This window comes from Dryobates pubescens, chromosome 4 (assembly GCF_014839835.1).
Source record: "Dryobates pubescens isolate bDryPub1 chromosome 4, bDryPub1.pri, whole genome shotgun sequence".
In the NCBI taxonomy this organism is placed as follows: domain Eukaryota; kingdom Metazoa; phylum Chordata; class Aves; order Piciformes; family Picidae; genus Dryobates; species Dryobates pubescens.
The window spans coordinates 8594001-8612766 of NC_071615.1; the positions used below are offsets into that span (position 1 = coordinate 8594001).

General features: G+C 47.8%; 1 protein-coding gene across 1 annotated transcript; it reads left to right on the forward strand.

The window, feature by feature from the left end:
- The first annotated feature begins 507 nt into the window (after positions 1-507).
- On the forward strand, positions 508-4971 carry RPS15A (ribosomal protein S15a). Its single transcript, XM_009899112.2, has 5 exons — positions 508-607; positions 1741-1878; positions 2065-2144; positions 3572-3657; positions 4834-4971. Exons 2-5 carry the CDS (start codon positions 1746-1748, stop codon positions 4925-4927), a joined length of 393 nt encoding a protein of 130 aa, XP_009897414.1. The 5' UTR covers positions 508-607; positions 1741-1745; the 3' UTR covers positions 4928-4971.
- Positions 4972-18766: the final 13795 nt, after the last annotated feature.

The window sequence follows — 18766 nt, forward strand, 5'->3', positions numbered from 1 at the left end:
CAAGCATGCATATCCCCATTCAAACCTCAGGGGAAGTCAGATATTTGGGGAAATCCTCTGTTGTGTTCTGTCTGGTGGAAAACCACTTGAAAATATGAGAGGTGCTTCCCCCTGCCCCCCAAAATGCAGAACTACAGGAACGGTGCTATCGAGGTCCTTTTGTTCTCGGGGATGGGTTGGTTTTCTGGTTGTGGTTTTTCCTTGCCGGAGAACCTGCTTTCCGTGGTTAGCCGTGGGGGGGCGTAGGTCGGTGCGTGGCCTATAGTGGCCGCTGAAAGCCGGGCAGACGTCTACGCTGCACTACGGATCCCGCAGGTCTCGGGGAGCGCATACCGCCCGGCTACACGCTCTTCGTCCTTCCCGCCCTGCGGTGCTCTGGCTCGCTGCGAAGCGTGGTTGGTTGCCATAGGAACCCGGCTGCAGCGTCGCTCCGGAAGTGCGAAAGCGGCTCTCGACCAATGAGAGTGACCAGGCCTGGCCCGAGTCGCTTACTGTGGTGAAGTCTCGCGAGATCTAGCGGGTGACTCGCGGCACCTCGCGCTTATGGCCCTCCCATAATTCCGCGCGGGCGCCCGGCCTCTTCCTTTTCCGCCATCTTGCTGCACCGGTGAGTTGGGAGTGTTGCGGTGTCCCGGTTGCCATCCGCCGCTTCCTGGTGCCATCCGAGCCCTGTGGTCGTCTCTGTTAGCCTCGCCGGGGCTATGAGGGTGTGCCTGACCGGACCGGCCAATTTTGAGCTGCCAGCGTCTCTCCTAGCACTTTTTGGAGCCTCTGGAGTGGAGGGTGGGGGGAAACACTCCTGCCTGTGGCTCTGCTCTCTGCAAACATGCAGGGCGGGAGTCGAGGGCGGAGGCTAACGCGGCAGCCAGGCCCGGGCCAGTGCTTTAGGAAGCCGGGTGGGGCAGAACTTGGGGGACCTGGGCCGCGTAGTCTGCAGACTTAAGGGAGTGAGGGTCGTGCATCGAGGCCTGAGAGGAGGTAGCGGACGGCTTGGGGAGCGGGCGGTGGGCAGGGTTCTGGGAGAAGGGCGGCCTTCGGAACTAAGGGTCTGGCTGCAGTCACCCTGAGGATAGGAATTGGCCAGCCTGTTCGTCTGAGGGCCTTTGGCTGAGTGGCAAAAGCCCTCGTGTGCTACAAGACCTGACCATTTTGGGAATAACCCTGCGGCCCAGGACAGGAGCACCTTCCTGGCTGGTGCTGGCAATGCACGGGCTCTTAAGGGAGGTGACTACCATGTCATGTCTTGCGATAGTCCAGATACTCGTGTTTTTACTACGAGAAAGAAAAGGTAATGCTCAAGTTTCCAGAGTGCTGTGGTGTGCTTGTATCCTGCAGGCTTTTTGCGGATAAGCAAGTGTAGCTGCAGTCAGGCCATGCAATGCTTAGTTTTTGAACAGTGTTGGTATCGTAAGATTGGGTTTTAAAAGCCAAAGCAGTTCACCTGAGAAGGATGCCTTACTGATGAAATGTTGTCTAGATGGTGCTTTTTAAGTCTTCATGTGTGCGTGTTGATAAAGCCAAGTTTGATTAAGTGTGTCAGGTTTCCGAACCCGTCGGCCTAGTTGTCAGTCGTCTTGAGCACAGCCGAGTACGTGATTTGATCTCCTCATTAGCCTAAAGACAGTTTTTACTGTTTAGTGTAGATTTCTGTCAGTCTCAGATCTTTGAGATCTGAAATAAACCCTAAAAAAATGGTGCTGAAAGGTTGTTGTGCACAACTGCCTCTCTTCTTGCCCACAGGCACCATGGTGCGCATGAACGTTCTGGCCGATGCTCTCAAGAGCATCAACAATGCAGAGAAACGTGGGAAACGCCAGGTCCTCATCAGGCCCTGCTCCAAGGTCATAGTCCGCTTCCTAACCGTCATGATGAAGCACGGTGAGTCTCCAGTGTGCAGTGCTGACCTGTTCCTCCTTCCTGACTTCTGTGGATGCTCCTGTGTTCATGTGCTCTTTGACTGACCCAGGATGATTTGCCATTCTTTGTGCAACACAGTTTGCAGTTGTTGGGTTAACCTAGTGAAGTGCTGTGTATTTAATTCGTCTGTTTGCTCATCTTCTGTAGGTTACATTGGCGAATTTGAGATAATTGATGATCACAGAGCTGGGAAGATTGTTGTCAATCTCACAGGCAGACTGAACAAGGTAGGGTTTGTCTTCCTGAATTCACTTCTCTAGGGAGGTGTTTAAATGAGAGGTGTTTTTTTAATGTTTGTCTACTTCAGTTCTGAAAGAATGAGTTAAGAAGGTAGTATGTGTTGAATCCATGTAATATGGGTGGTACCAGTGCTTAGCAAATGCCTGTTGACTTCTCTAGTCATAATGGTATGGATGGCTAATTACATTTGTTTTAAACTCTTGACTATGGAAGATGTTTTCAGGGAGGCCTGCAAGTGCACTGTGCTTCTCTCTCTTTAAAGGCTTCCTGGCTATGCAGTGGTTTCTCAGGTCCTTTGGTGTTTAAGCTATCTAGAAGACTTGCTTTAAGAGACTGGAAGTGAGGTGAATCCCACTTGGTGTTTAATACAGGTGTACATGTTGAGAATACAAGCCTTTTTGCTGGCACTAGTTGGGCTTGGCTTGCAGCTGAAGGAGAGTTGAATGTTAGGTTAATTAGTGCTTTTAAGGTACCTGGGTTATTCAGAGTATTCATGGGTGTTTGGGAAATGTTTGAAATGCTTTTGTTACAGAATGGTCAGGTGTCTAGTTCTGTGATGAGTTATGTGCATAGTTGTTTCCAGTTAAGCTGCTTTGGTAAAGAAATTAAAAAGAGAAAGGAAAAAAGCCTTGGTTAAAATAAGTTAGGGGTTGTCTCCATAGTGAACAAATACTGCAGCTGAAAATGGCTTGGAGTACAGTAGGCAGAGAATTCTGACACTGCCCAAATAACTGGTGTGATATGTCTGATAAAAATCATTACACCAGGTCTGAGTAGAGTGTTCCTTGCACTCTTCTGGGATGCTCTGGTAACAGACCTGCCAGGTTGCAGCTGGATGTAATGTTTCTCTCAAGAGCTGCAATAAGGGAACAGTTATTTGGTTGAGAGAAATGGCCATCAGTGCAGGGTACTGTGCTTCTGTTTTGCTCTTGGATATTTATGAAGATTATTGGAACCAGTGAGGCAACTGGAGGTGGTTGGTAGTAGTCAGTAATAGGATTAACTTGAAAACTTCACTAATTTCTCCTTGTTTAAAATGTACAGGTACTTTTCTGCTGACTATATATGATGATGAGAAACAGAATGTCCCTCAGTAATTGGTGGATTTTTGATGTGGGATGCTTGATAGTTTTTAGTGGTTTGTAATATGCTGTTGTGCTCTCCCAGGTGTAGCCATTTGTTAGTTTATTTTAGGCAGCAGTGCAAGTCCCTCTGTTTAAGCAAGCAGGAATAGCTGTGTGAGGGTTTCAGCTGAGGGGAGGCACTTCTACATTGTGAGTAGCAGAGTGAGCTTCTTCACAATCCAGTCTTTTGCTGCCAAATATGTTTTAATTGCAGTTGTTAAGTTCTATCATCCAGTGAACTGGAATGGCAAATGTGCAAATCCAGTTTGTAATGGGATTCTGTTTTATAGTGTGGTGTGATCAGTCCCAGATTTGATGTTCAGCTGAAGGATTTGGAAAAGTGGCAGAACAACCTGCTGCCTTCACGTCAGTTTGGGTGAGTATGGAGCAGTGGTACATCTGTGTCAGACTGGGGGGTTGTGCTTTATGCTTTCCTGCTGCCTGAGTTAGATTGGCCTGACACATCCTTTCTGATCAGCACCAATCTGAAAAGTCCATCTTCAATGTGAAGTATTTTAAAGGGGCACTGCTAAGCAAGTACTATTTTTGCCTGGCTTTGGTAAACTTTTCATTTCCAGTATTTCTGCAGTTTACCAGGAAAACAGAACTTCTCTTACTGGTTTTAACTCTCTGTTAGTGGCCATTTATAGACAGGAGAACAGTCAGTCATGTAAATTTAAGCTTTGTGATGATGTGTAAATTGACCAGATACAGATAATAAGTGATGAGATGCTTGGAGCCTCTGTTAAACAGACCTCTGTAACACAGAAGTCTGGCCATTGTGCAGTGTATTATTCCTTCCCAAAATTCACTGACTGGAGTAATAGATCTCAGTGCACCAGGATGACAGAGCTGGAAGAGTCTTCAGGGGCTCAGCCAGCCTGTCCTGTCAAAGGCAGATTAACCATTCCGTGTCATTACTGTGGTAAAGCCTCAGTGATAAGCTGCTTGCTTTAGCTGAACCTCTACAGCTTACTAGTGTGTCTTGTCATACCTTTAAAAGTATTTAAAAAAGAGTGGTGGCACAGGAGGTGGAGCAGTGTGGATGGAGGTGCTGATAAACCAGATTTTGGCAGTAGCAATGACTGAGGCTGCTTCAGTTGTCAGCCCAGATCCAGATCCCCATCTCCATCAGTGCAGTGTTCAAAACACTGAGAGATAAAGCACTCGGAGCTGAGGAGCTGTCTGGCACCATGGCAACTCTACCTGCTCTGAAGAAAAATGTCTGCTTAAAATAGAAGCAGACTTTGTCTAGGAACTATAAAGCTGCTGTTGCCACAGCAGCTGAGCTGACTTTACACTGGGAACACACAAGAAAACTTCTTGCTGAGACTTAAATGTTTGGAGAACAGGCTGTGAACGTCCTTTGTGCGCCGCAGAGTTGTACTTGTGATAAGTTTCTTTTCATTGTATGGTAACCTGAGCTCAGGTTGCTAGGCCCATTCTTACTGAAAGAGATCTTGGTGTTGCAGTGCAGGAATGAAGTTAGTGCTGTCAGCTCTGCAGGAACCTGAAACAAACCAATAAACTGAAGATTTGTCTCTCTTAACAGGTACATTGTACTGACAACCTCAGCTGGCATCATGGACCACGAGGAGGCTAGGCGAAAACACACAGGAGGCAAAATCCTGGGATTCTTTTTCTAAACCTTGTAAAAAAAAAGAGGATACTAATAAATTGTTCAAATGGACTCTGGTGTTTCCAGTTGGTATTTCAGTGGCTTCCAGCACTACCTGTGACAGTGCTTGTTAACAGCTTAAGCTCCACCTTCAAGTGTTTGGGCTTCACGTTGTGCCTGATCACAACTCTTGCTGCTGTTAATTGTTAAGACATACTCAATATTTACCACTTTACTGCACAGAAGTCTCAGCAGGAGAGCTCCAATGTTAAACTGCATGCTTGGCTATGCTGCAGGGTGATCACCTCTTGGGTGTTAGATACCTGTGTCTCTCTAGTTCCATCTACGTGAATCTATAGTTGCACCTTTTGGTTAAATAATGGAAGATGCTTTGCTAGAAGGGATGTCATGGTGTAAAGTGTTAGGAGGTGTGGGACTGTGGAATAATTCAGATGATTGATGCTTGATTTGAGATCACAGATGTGCCACATCTTGCAGTGTAAGAAGCAGCTTGGGGAGGTGAATAATTTTTCTTGTAATTTCTACTTTGAAAGTCTTTTGAAAAGTCAGAATTTTGGGTAAGGTGGTTCCTGTGCAGCTGTTTGGCACATAGCCATGAAGACATAACTTGAGGGTTTCTTCAAGTCTTTTGGAATGAGGAAATCAGGATATCAGAACTTGCAGGTAGTAAATACTAAGTGTGTTGGTCTTTGTTTCAGGCACAACACCATCATGTACTTGATTAAAAAAAAGGCAGTACACAGAGGAGGTGAATTCTGAGCTGGAGAGCTACATGCAGATGGTAGAGAATGGGAAGCAAGCTTCTGGGCTCATGTACTTTGTCAGCAGCTGGAAATCCAGTGCCTTGTTTTCCTTTGGAGTCTCTTGGGAAGGAGCCTATTGAAAGGCAGCTGGCTTGATTCAGCATACTTTAAAGCAGCTCTTGAATTTGTGGTTCTGATACAAAGAGCTGGAGAAAATGATCCTTGGTGTACTGATGCTTAGTATGTAGTATGGTGTCTTGAAGGTGATAAAACTCTGGAAAGCTTCATAATGAGTTAACTCTTGCAGACAGGCAGCATGGTCTTGGCTACCATGGCTCTTTGAGGAGCAAGAAGACAGCTGTGGAAGTGTGCTTACAGTAAATGGTGGTGCTGTGCACTAACATCCAACAACAGACTGCCAGCTGACTGAGAAGAGTGGGGCAATAACACAGAAGGCTGGCTTGCCTGTTGTCTCAGGTCACAACCTGCGAGTTGTAGATGGCATCAAAATGTGATCAGTATGCTCAGTTAGAAACACATTTGTTCAGCTGAAGATGAAGATCTGGAAGCTGAATTACAAAGAGCAGTTATGAAGTCAAAAGAAGTCTGTATTGACCCCTCCTTGTCAAATCAAGCTAGTTTGGTACAGGGGCTTTTCTCTCTTTAATGGAGACAGTTCTGCAGTAATAAGCTCTGATACACACATGAGCTTTTGTTTCTTGGTGGGAGTAACCCTGAAGGTCATACCAAGGTGCTGCTCATGGCATAAAATCCTGATTTTTGTCAGACCAGAATGGAGCATGTGTTTCTGCTTCCTGGTGGGCAAAAGTCAGTGACACTCGAAGGCTTCCTTCAGTTTCACATTCATGCTATAAGCCAATTACAAAGGACATTACACACCAGCTTTCCTGACCCAGTTTATGGCTGTATGCCCTTCACTATCACAGAGGCTTCTGATGGAAGAGAATTGCTGATCTCTGGATGGAGCAGTTTGAAATACCCTGGCAGTTCATTTCCCAAGCCAGCCTGGTGCCTTTTGTAGATTTATGAAATAGAAGCTGGGGTTGCAATGTAGGAAGAATGACTCGGAGGGAGGCATGCAGCAGCAGCAGAGCCTCTTCCATGGTACAGCTAATGTGTAACCAACCCAGCTTACTACACGTGGAATCTGATGCAACTGGTCTGAGTTCCTAAGACCATCTTGGAACTCGCACCTTACTGATGAGAGCTTTGCTCCTGGGCAGTTGCTGCTGACTGAGATCCAGGGAACTTCTGAAGTGGGTCTTGCAAGCTGACATGCAGGGTTATGACATGGCCAGCAATGGGCCTGCTTTAAATGGACTTGCAGAAATTCTTTCAAGTCTGAAAGTGGTTGAGTCTTTTGTTGGAGCCATAGTGATGTTTTCTGAGCTGAGGGCTGGGAAAGCAGTTTGTAGGTAAATGTTAATGATTGCTTTGGGTAATAAAAAGATTAACAGGGAGAGGTGAGAGAAAAATAGCACCAAGCTGGAAGTGCGGTATGGATTGCAACTGACTATCAAGGCAGTGTCAGTTTAGAGAAGGTGTTTGGTACCTGTGGGGCAAAGGTGGCATTAATGATGGAGGAGTCCCCTGTGGGACAGAGGCAGATGACCTTCATGTGGAGAAAAGTGGGAGGGTGAGGATCTGTGATGCAAACCCCTGAATTACCAAGCTTTACCTCTGATGCTGTGTTGGATGCTCTGCAGTATAATGCTGACCAAGTGTGGAAGTGATTGTGTCACCTCCAGACCCTTCAAGGTGTAGATTCTTGAATTGTGACAATCACTAAATCAGAAGTAGTAGGGAGAGGGCTGGTGACCCATCCGTGGGGTCCAGCTTGGTGTCACTTCTGCAGTCAGAGATGGGTATTTCCAGGTGCTGACTGCCATGGCTCCTTATGCCGTTGTTGAAGAACAGGATGCAACCTGTTGAAAGCGTCGTGGTGCACGCAGTGGGAAGCTGTCAACAGATGGCAGCAGCCGACTGCTAATCGCTGGATTCTGAGGGCAATCTGTGTGAGAGACGCCCCAAGAGGGCTTTGGCATTGCTGCTGGCGTCCCTGCTGCTTCTGCAGAGCCAAATATCCTGATCTCTACTCTGCTCTGGTCTACAAAGACAGCTTTTTCTGTCTGATGCAGTAGAGGTGACTGAAGATCTGGGAGGTGAGAGTCTGTATGGATCTTCAAATATGCCAGTGGGCTAAAAAGCCAGGGGCATGTAAGTGGCTTTGAGAGAAATGCTCTTTCTGCTCCTTGTCTTGTTGTTTGTTTTCTGCTACAGGTAATTCAGTCAGCTCTGCCCCCTGAAAGGAGTCTGTGTTATATCTCTCAAACTTGTGCCAGTTACTTGCAACAGAAATTCAAACAGTAGTTAAAGCTTGGTCTCTGGGGTCTGACCAGCTCTTATCTTGGTGGTGCTTGCACCCCTGCTGCAGCCTAGGTGAAAGCCAGAAATGACAGACAAGGATGTGTGTGGTGGAGCCCCAGAAAACTGGGACAGAAGATGGGTTGAAGTGGTGATTGAGGTGTTAGGCCTTGCCCCAGCAGGTTTGGCACTGGGTAGTTACTTGACAGCAGTGAAAGAATGAGGAGTTGCTCGTGGCTGGGGTGGGGTCCCTGGCTGCAGGAACGGGGAGTGTGCTAAAGGACGTGTCAGGATGTGCAGATGGGGCTGATGGGAGAGGATAGGAGACATCATTTATTTTGAAAGCAGCTGGCACTGACAAAGGCATTATTTGAGAGTTTCTCATTGAAATTACATGCCCTCAAATGAGAAGCTTTTGGTGTGTTTCATCTAATGCTATTTAGCTAATTTGGATTTAAGATAAGACTGTCATTGAGGGTCTTGCTGCCAGCTAATGCAAATACCAGGCTCTCAGGAAATACCTGGATGGTTTTAACCACAGTTTGGTTCAGAGGTTTATTCTAGTAGAGCCATGGTGTTTCAGAAGCTGCTGGCCTCTGTTCTCACTCATGCCCAAGTACTGCCATTTTGCTCCTGTGGAGTAAGAAGGAATTAGCTATTTTTCTCTTAATTCTCCTCCTGTTCACCACATCCTTGCTTTGGTACACTGTATTTTGAAGTAGATTAGTTTGGGTTTGGTTCCAAATATTGTTACAGAGGGAGAAGTGCTGATGTGGCAAGTGACAAGCATAAACACAATTGCTTGACAAACAAAGGTGCACCTTTGGCTGGGGAACAAAGATACATTCCTTGACCTTCCTTTCTCAGGTGAAGCAAATGAGGATGCCTGAAAGCAGTTTTAAGTTGATCCTGTCTGGTTTGTTACAATGTGTTTAGCATTAAAACACTCACTTGTGACCTCTCTCCTTCATACACTGGTTGTGACAGTCAGCTGTTTAAGCAAAACCTCTGTGGACCTGTTTTTGGTTCATGGGTTGGCATCAGGGTAATAGTTGGTGGGGGGGTTGTAGCTGATTGAATTTTAGCAGCACACAAGAGCGTAATGCGGCAGGACGTTTGAGGTCATCCAGCTGGAAACACCCAACCACCACCATTTACACTTTTTATGGTGACATAAAACATTACTGAACTGGTTGCCAAATGGTCTGTAAAAGCAAGTGGGTCAGGTGCAAATTTTAATGACATGAGTAGCTTGTTCTCCTTGTTCTGGGCTGTAATTCTGATCCTCAGGACACCCCAGCTCATCAGTCCTGTGACTGTGATGCTGTCGGTGCCGTTGTGCTGGTGGGATGGATGTGGGCCTTTGGGATGAAAAGGGCAGGATGAAGTTCCAAGTCAAGTTTACTTAGGTTAATTGAGGGTTTTGCCTGCTAGTGCTGCACTTAGTCGTTGTGTATGCATCCCTGCAGTGTCCTTTGCTTTTGGATAGGCTGCCCTAGCAGGGTCTGTAACCCACCCTACTCTTCCTGCTGGCCAAGGAGTTGATTTTCTTCACAGTTTGGGAGTAGTGTTGTGTGAGGGTAGGCCATGGAAACAGAGCATTCCTGCTCCTCTATAATCCATTGCTATTCCCTCTTGGGGCTTTCATCCTTCATAACCAAGAGCTGATTTGTTTCATATTTCCTTCATTTTATCCATTGCTCCCACTCTGTAAACACATCATGCTACCCTCTCTACAGAAAGCTCTTTCCAGAAGCTTGCTGTCCCCTGCCTGTGATCTCTAGGTGTCTCTCTTGCCCTAACATAAGGAAATATGAAAAAAAGCCAGAAGCAGCAAAACATTTGGTGTGTCACCTTGGATAGAAAGTATATGTGCAACACCCCTCTATCTTCACCTCCCCACCTAGATTAGAGTGGGATTTGTCCCTTCTATTGTAGGGAGGCAATGTGGCATACCCATTCTTGTTGTCTTCCACCAATGCAAGTGAATTGTGCTCTCAGCTGGACCAGGCTGTGAGCAGGGAGAAGCAAGGATTTTGTCTGGGAGCAGGAGAAGAAAATCAGGTGATGAATTAGGTTAAAAGGAAAGCTACTGCTGAAATCTACCTCTGGGGTACTTTCCCAGTCTCATTAGCTCTACAGATGGAACCTAACTGGTGTTCCATCCATTGTTTTGTGCAGTGTGAGTTTGGTTTAGAAAGCAAAGCCCAGGAGCACCAATGAGAACTTCAGATTTTTACCATCTTTACAAATCAGGTCTTTAACAATAAGAATGAAAACAGTTGTGGGGAAAATGAAAGGATTTGTTTGCTTTTCTCCCCACACCTCTGCAGTTCACATGGGTGCTTGTCTCCTGGCTTGTGACTGCAGGCCCAGCTGTGTTCTTGCATAACAGGATCCTCGACATACAAGCCACAAGTCTGCGTGGGCTGGTAATTAGTGCTGGCCCTCATTCAGCCCTTGGGATTTGTTCCTTAGGGCAGCAGCAGCAGCCCCTCAGTTAAGCATCTGCGCTCCTCAGATTTGAAACCATTCCTGCCTCGCTTGTGCAGGCTGTGGGTCCCAGACTGCAGACATCCCTGGTGTTTGTGTGGAGCCTTGTGCTTGCTCTGCTGCGGATGGGCAGAAGTCAAAGCCTTGTTAGTTTTTCCCAACTGGTGGAGGGCTTCTGGCTCAGTTCTATTTTCAGTTTAATGTGAACAGTAATTACAGTTCACTCCTGGTAGCAGGAGTGTCTGAGTTTGGTGTGATGCCTCACTCACTGTTTCTGAAAGAGTCATCAGGCAAGAGATGTCTGTGGCAGGACCGCTCAATTTGTCTGCTACCTGCCAGGCAGACGTTACTCTGGGAGGGAAGCAAAAATCAGGAGACTGTTCTTAGCTCTGAAATACTTCTCTTGAGTGACATTCAGTCCTCCCAAGCCTTTGATGAGCACAGAAAGAATCTCTCAAGGGAACAGCTGAAGGTGCCTGGAGCCAGGCTTCCTGGCATGGCTGTGGAAGCTGTGGGGCAGCTCTGGGAGCAGCAGGCACCAGGTGAGAGCAAAGTGCATGTGGGGTGGCAGGGAGCTGGCCAGTCAGCCATATGGGAATGTATCAGAGCTTGAGTGAAAAGAATTCTGAGCCCATTTTCCTGATAGAGTCCCAGGGGAGGGCACAGTGCTGAGAACCACAAGCCCACAGCAGGTCAGCCCTGTTCCCATACCTAGCAGGGAGAACTCTTCTTGCAAATCATCAAAATACAGCCCCGTGCTGGTAGATGGCAGCTCCAGAAACAGACACAGTGAGAGCACAAAACACTCCCTGATAGCTGAAATAGAAAGAATTAAACTGCACAAAAGTGTGCTTTAATTGCTAACTCTCTCCTGTCTGCTGGAATCACTAGAAAGAAAGGTCTCCTCCTAAGTGATGAGCAGTTCCAGGCAGAGCAGACGTGATGGGGGAAACATGTTTGGAATAAACACTGATGTGAATGACACTTATTAGCTACAGTGTGGCGTGTTTATTTCTCTGTAGTTAGCATAACAGCACAGCTTGATACCAGAAGGGCTCTTTGCTCGTGCCTGTGTGTGCAGGTGTGAGAACAAGGAAGGGTTGTTCTGGGCAGAATGCAGCTGATTCTCCTGTCTCTGCAGCAAGCACCGACCTTTGGATGCCACCGTTTGTGGTGGAAGATGAGTGAGTGGCCTAAGCATGGCTGTGCTTTGAGAAAACCTTTCCTTGCCTGTGTCAAACAGGAGCTGAGTGAGAGGACAGCACCAGAGGCAAGTTCTTTTCTCACCCATCTCCATGCCCAGCAGTTGCCTGCCTGTGGCAGCTCTGTTTCTGGGTGCTGCCAAGCTCCTATGAGGGTGAGGCACCCCTTGCTAGCCTCCCCCCAGTACTCCTGACAGCCTGGCCACTGCCAACAGCCTTAACTTGAGCTGTGACTGGAGTGGGAGGGGAGTGGAATCATCTCAGTTATCTCACAGGAACTTAATCACAGCTGTGTGGGTGGCCAGGTGAAAGCTTTATTGTCTTTTGAGGAGCTGGGTGCTCCAAGAGCAGAGGGGTGATGTGCTTGAATGTGCAGGTTATCTGCTTTTCTGCTGATGGGAACCTGCTCATCTTATTCTTGTCTTGCAGTTCTGTGTTTGTGTGCTTGCAGTTGCCCCCATACCTGGTGCTCTTTGCTGGGAGTGGTGTTGAAGGCTCTCCAGGAAGATGCCTGTTGCTCGCTTGCCCAGAGCCTGCTCAGTCATGCAGACTGTGTCAGGGTTTAGCAGCCCCACTCCTGCTCTGCCCCTCCTCACTTCATGGAGTTTGGGGTTTGTCACCCTTAGAAAGCAAGACTCTGCATGAATTTTAAAAGCATTGACCAGTTCAATGGGGAATTCCCACTATGGTTTCCATTTCTTCCCCAAGGTCACGGAGTGAGGAAGGGAAATGTTTGCTGAGGGTCCATGTGTTGGGCAGGCTCTGGATGTCAGCCAGCGTGGGAAGGGTCCCCTTGTAACAGCCTCCCAACAAATTTGTAGCACTGGAGGGGTTCAGTGGGAGTCATCTTTGAGTTGTTGCTTTGCACCAGCAGTAAGGTTTCTCATCTCTTCTGCATATATTTTACTGTAAGAACTTGTAGAAATGGACAGTCTTGAACCTTTCCTGTCCCATTTAAACTGTGAGAGAAGGAGCTGATGGTTTGCAGAGCTGCTTGGGAAAGGAAAAGACAGCAGGGTGGATGGACAAAGGGACTGTCTGAGCTGTGCTTCCTTGAGGAAAATCATGAGGCGTCTCAAATGAGGAGCCAAGGGCTTCTCAGATCGGCTGTGAATGCTGAGTACTGTCTCGGGAGCTGTCTTGGAAGCCTTCTTGTTGAGGGGAATAGATATATTGTGGCAAAAGTATTTACTTGCCAGGTGTTTGCCTGCATAACTTGCTCTGTATTCTGCCATTGCTGAAATGGAAGATGAAAAAACCTTAAGACATATGCCTGGGAGTAACAAGCTTTCCATTCTTGCCAAGTTCATTTGATTCAGTGCTTGGTTTAGAAATACCATAAAAATGCCAGGCCATAGCTTGAAATATCTCATTACCAGGTGTCAGCCTGCTTATAACTTTCACTCAGGGATTGTTGAGGTCAGGGTGGCTTTTTTTTTCTCCTGTTGTTCTTCTGATGAAAATGCCAAAGGGGGGAAAAATCTACTGCAAAAAATAAAAACTGCTGCTTTGATTGAAAATAAAAATGCTGAGCCAGCAGTGGCTTTCAGTAGTGCTTGCTCTGACCATATATTATTTCACAAGCCTGTGTTGGGTGGTGTGAGGGTCTTGTACAGGCATGGACCTGCTGGTTTTCAGCATGCTGGGAGGTGTTGCAGAGCTGAGAGCTGAACGGGTAGCTTATGTCAGCAGAGGGGCCTGGCAAGTGGGCAGGGAGGGGGAAACTCAGGTGCTGAGATTAGAGCACAGACATCAGAGCATCCCTGCAGGGTATGGGCAGTATGGCCCAGCTGAGGGGACAAGCACCTTGTTGGACCTTTTGGGGCTGCTCGTGACCTGTGTCAGCGTGGGCTCACTCTTTTAATGCTGTTGCCATCTCTTACAGGGTTGTCTGCTCCTCTAGCTTTGGGTGTTAGTGCAATAAGCAATCTGAAAGAGCTTGAGACATTTCCAGGCCCTGTTTCATATGTGCAGAGGACCAGCAGGGCTGCTGTGGACACAGGTGAACTCATGGTCTGAAGTATGAGCAGGCAGTAGTGGTGCTGGGAAGGAAATGTGAGAAGGCTAATGCCGAGTGCTGCTGGGGAGAGCCTGTCTCCTCTGCCTGAAAGCTAGGAAGTGCTTCTCTGGAGACCTTGGTCTTGGTTAGAGGTTCATGTGGCATCTTTAGAAGTCTCCTATCACAGACAGAGTGATGCTCTAGAAGGACAGAACTGACTTTGACTGGCATTTGGCTGTCTTTATTCCTGGCCTTCAGCAGTGCTTCCCTGCTGCCCAGTGCTGGGAGCAGAAGCGATGGTTTCAGGATCTCAGTGCCATGCTGTCAAGGATGGAGGTGTATGTACCAGCACCCTGTCCCAGCTGTCTGCTGGAAAGCCTGTGCTCCCATTGCTGTCTTTTAGTGAGCTGTGCCCTGGCACAGGAAGGTCCCTGCCGTCTGGACCACACAGATAGAGATGCTCAAAGGCACTGCGGTACTGCCTGGGGAGGTCAGGGTGCCATGGAGAAGCCTGCATTTGTGGGAGGTTTCTGTGGTCCTCTTCAAGGTTCAACTGATAGGTTCTCTGGGCCTGTGAGAGGCTGCACTCCTCTCCTTAGAGCAATGTTGGCATTTTCCACAGCAGGGAAAGGGATACTTGGAGATGTGGCAACTGATTTGCAGGTAATAAACCACTTAAAGCTATATGAAAAGCATCTTGCATGGAAAAATCAGACAGGGCAGGCAAAACAGCGCTTGCCATCAACATAATGCAGCTGAAATCTCTTTCTTAGAGATAATAATCTGATTCTCAACAGCAAAACTAAAGGACAAAAGCTGGAAGAAGCCAGAAAGCACAGTCGTGGGAGTAAGCCTTGGTGAAATGAAAATTAAAAACACAATGGAAGGCATAGAATTGCCTTAAGTAAAACCAGAGCTGCCTGCCTAGAGCAACAACTGAGATTGTATGGGAAGCACATGGGGGATGTGGGGCACCAGGCTGAGTGTGGGGCTGCAGCAGGGCTGGTGCTGTGGCAGCACTCAGCCATGAAGGAAGGGGGCAAAGAGCCCCTGCTTAGCCTTGAGAAAGATCCAGACTTCAGGTGTCCCTTGCGGTCTATGAGTCATTCAGGTCCTTGCTTTTAGCACCCAGTCTGAAGGATAAAGTAATTTATAGTTTGTCTGAAGGATAATGTCTGATCCTGGCCAGTGATGCTCCTGCCTGGTGAAGCTCATCCCTGAACTGCTGACCTTTAATGGACACTGTGTGCTGCACCGGCCTGCCTCACTAAAGCTCACATTTAAAGGTCTGTTGGAGTCAGTCCTCATCCAAAGCTCAAACAATTGATGGGAAGATTTCCACTGGCACAGTTCCAAACCTCACCAGGCTGTGACAAGCTCTGAGAGGCAGCACTGCCAGCTGAAACGAGTTGGGAGCAGCCCATGGAGTTGGTGGCTGTCCCTTCTCTGTGGGAGTTTGGTCTCATGCAAATCAGAGCCACAAAACTGAGCCTGAAATGTTGTTTCCCTCCTCAGGTTCCAAACAGTCATTCGAGACCTTCATTTAGAAACAGGTATCACTGTTTAAGTGCTACAGGAGAGGCACAGCCCTTTGCCTGGTGGCTATTTCAGGCTGACCTTGATGGATTTGTTACACTAAGTGTCATAAAAATCAAACTGCTCCATAAGCTATCTTCTATCTCCCAAGAAGCACCTGGGGCCCTTTGGCTCCCCACAGACAATGGCACACAGAGGCTTATGCGATTCCCCAGCTCTGCTGGTGGCTGCTCTCTTCCAGAGCTGGCATGGTATTTTTAGATGCAAAGGAGAAGTGCCTCCTAACTATATGCTAATCACATTTCCAGAGCTTCAGCTGATATTAAAATGATTCAAGGGCTGCCTGAATTCACTCACTTTTGTTTGTTGCCTTTTGTATGCCGTGTGTAGCTTTTCATACGACTGTGCCTGCTTTCTCCCAAAATCATGGTTTGGGAGCTGTTGTACAACAAAGGATGTTTTTATCCTTTTTGAAGATCTTTTGAGTTATCCTTGGCCCCAGCTATCTGAAACACAGACTCATGCACGGATATTCTCTCAGCAGGCAAAGAACAGAGGCAGAAATAGACTTTACAGCTATGGTTCTCAAACGTTATTAGTCAAAGGGCTACCTGCCCTTCAGGCAAAAAAATAAAGCTCTCTGGGCACCATCATATCTGGTGCTGCCACCCTGGTGCTCATTTATGGCCAAATAACTTCTTTATAGGCTTTTTTATTGCTATTATTTTTATTAGTTTTGCTTGCCCTTTTGTTTACTTGCTTGCCTGGGTGGCAATAGGCTCAGTAAATGACTTTGTCTTGTCTTCATGGGTCACTGTCTGCTGCCCCACACGGCACTCTTGGGCCTGTGGTGAACGCAGGTCTGTAGACCTCGTGGCCTCTGTTCTGTTGATCTCACGTGGTGTCTCCCAGGATGAGGAAAGCAGCCACTCTTCCACAGACCCTGCAGTGAAATTAGTCCTTTGCTTAGCAGAAAGAGGCTGCAGGCTCAGCCCAGCCCATGGTCTGACACCAAGGGCACATTCTCAGATGCAATCCAGCACAGAATAAACTGTTTGTGCACCTGTATGGATGAGGAACATGAGGGATTGCTGTGGCTTGTCCTAGGTTACCAGGTGCTGGGCAGGGAATGGAGAGGAGGAGGTGGGGAGACCCTTCTCTGGTGTTTCTATATCTGGGGTGCTGCTTGTGCAGCTGATGAGGGCTGTCAGCTGGGGCAGGCTGGGGTCATCTCTCTGCAGAGCTAGGTGGGGCTTTGGGGATCCCCATGTATAAACTGGTGCTTCCAAAGCCAGGCCTTCTGCTGGCAAACCGGGGGCTGGTTTTGCTGTTCTCAAAGGCAAGGGCTGCTGCCCTCCCAGGCTATCTTTGCCTGGTGCAGAGGAACAAGGCTGGGGGGTGCTGGGCCACCCTCTCAGGCGTTTTGAGATCTCTCCCTCTGCCAGGAAGCTCTCCTGGTTCTCTGTCCTGGCCTGTGGTCTCAAAGATGGGCCAGTGTTCCTTGAGTGGCACTTGGACATGGGTAGAGGCTCTGCCTGTCCCTTGGTCACCTCTCAAAAGCAGTCACTGTGGTTTCCTGTGAGTGATTTGTGTGGGAAGAGAATGGCCTCCTGTGGTACACGTGGCACGAACACCAGCAAGTGTCATGTTGATTCCCTGTGCTCTTGTCACTCAGTTTCTGATACCATTCAGCTGTCCTATTTTCCCCTATTTCAGCTCAGCAATCACCATCAGACTCTGAGTTTCAGGATCTTGTGTGTCTTGGGAGAGGTTGGGCAGCTGCAGGGGGATGCTGCAGGGCATCCCTGCTTTGGCCAGAGCAGCTGCAGCCGTGGCCCTGCTGCCCCTGTGCTGGCCCTTCTCCTGCCAAGGGCTGGGCAAGGCTGGCATGGAGGGCAGCTGTGGGGTTTGCAGCTGTGCTGGGCTCCTGCTGCTTCGCAGGCACTGAGTCTCCTCTTGCTTTTGACACACCACCTCCAGACCAGTGGCCTCTTGGTCCATTGTGTCCCTTTGGCCTGGCCACGAGGGCTGGTCCAGCCTGAGACTGCTGGCCCAAGGGGGAGCAGCAGTGCCAGGGTCCCAGAAGGGCAGCAAATGGCTCTGGTGTGGTCTCTGACAAGGTCCCTGCATTGAGGTGATGCACAGGTGATGTTTTCAGAGAAGTTAATCTTGTGTAATTCAAGCCCCAGAGGAAGGGACTTGCGCTGGCAGAGGCTTTGCTCGGTGCCCCGTCTCCTCCCTGCGCCGCTTTTCTTCCCCTCCTCCCCTCCTTTCATCCTCATCTTTCTTGGATTCACCTTTTTTATCCTGATCTACAGGGACCAACACAAAATGCTTCCACTGCTCAGGAAGCTGCTGAGATTTGGATTTAGCATATTTAAATACTTAACATATTTGGGGCTGAATTAAAGCAAAGGGAGACAAAATTTGGAACAGATGGAAGAGTAAAGTGTGTGCACGCGTGTGTGAAGGGGTAAAGGCAGTGCTTCCAGATACACAGGGAAAAGAAAACATGGGAAAGAATACAGAGAGAGCCTGGTCCCTCTTTGTTGTCATATCAAGCACACTGTGACTAATGGCAATAATTTTGCTCCCCCCCACCCCCATCATTACTTCTAATAGAAGAATAAACCTAATTGTCATCTGCCACCCACTTTACTGTTTGTAAAGCAGCTTCTCTTAAATAGTTCTTATGTATTGAGTTCAGCTGTCAGAAGGAGACACTCTTTTCATGGGCTGCAAAATGCATTCTAGTCTGAAGGCAGCTCGATGCAAAGGTCACCCCATCACAAACGTTTTCCCTCAGCAGTGAGTATAATGGCCCCAAAAAAGAGAGGCATTTTGCAGTCTATTCTTCCCATTTTACTTGGTATTTTGTAAATGGTAGACAGCTGGAGATTAAATTCCCTTTGATGGGCAGAACTGAGGGAAAATGTTTTGTGGTGTGTTTTGGGTTTCCCCCTCCTCTCTTCCACGCTTTGGTATGGGCTCTGTAATAGGTCCTCGTGACAGGTAGTATGAGCCATAGAAATGGTGGGAGACAGAAGAAAATGATCCCTTGTTTTTCAGATAGGCTGTTGTTCCTTAAGATATTAGTGTGTGTTCCTGGGTGTGCTAGTGTTTTAGTGCTAGTTTTGTTCCTGGATGCTTAAATTACTCTCCCTGTCAGGGTTTCCCTTTTCTTGACACGTTCCAAATATGAAAAGGCTTCAGAAGCCAGCCTGCAGAGTGAGGGAGAGCACGCTGCCTGTAAATATCACTGCAGACAATAGGCAGAGGTCACAGAGCAGTGGGAGGGAGGGTCTGTGCTAACACTTCCACAGGAAAGTCCAGTTAAGGCAGTTTGAACTGTTAATTGCAGAGGTGCCTGCTCTCTGTGTGCTCCCAGACCCGCTTGTAACAAAAACTGATGGTGGGGAAAAGAGTCTGACTGTCTTCACTTAAGCATCTGAGGGCAAGTGTTCCGTGTTCAGAGATCTAACTTGCAT

Coding starts and splice junctions, on each gene's coding strand:
- RPS15A (XM_009899112.2), top strand. CDS start 1,746: ATGGTGCGCATGAACGTTCTGGCCGATGCTCTCAAGAGCATCAACAAT. Junction 2,145..3,571: donor TCACAGGCAGACTGAACAAG/GTAGGGTTTGTC, acceptor TCTGTTTTATAG/TGTGGTGTGATCAGTCCCAG. Junction 3,658..4,833: donor CTGCCTTCACGTCAGTTTGG/GTGAGTATGGAG, acceptor CTCTCTTAACAG/GTACATTGTACTGACAACCT.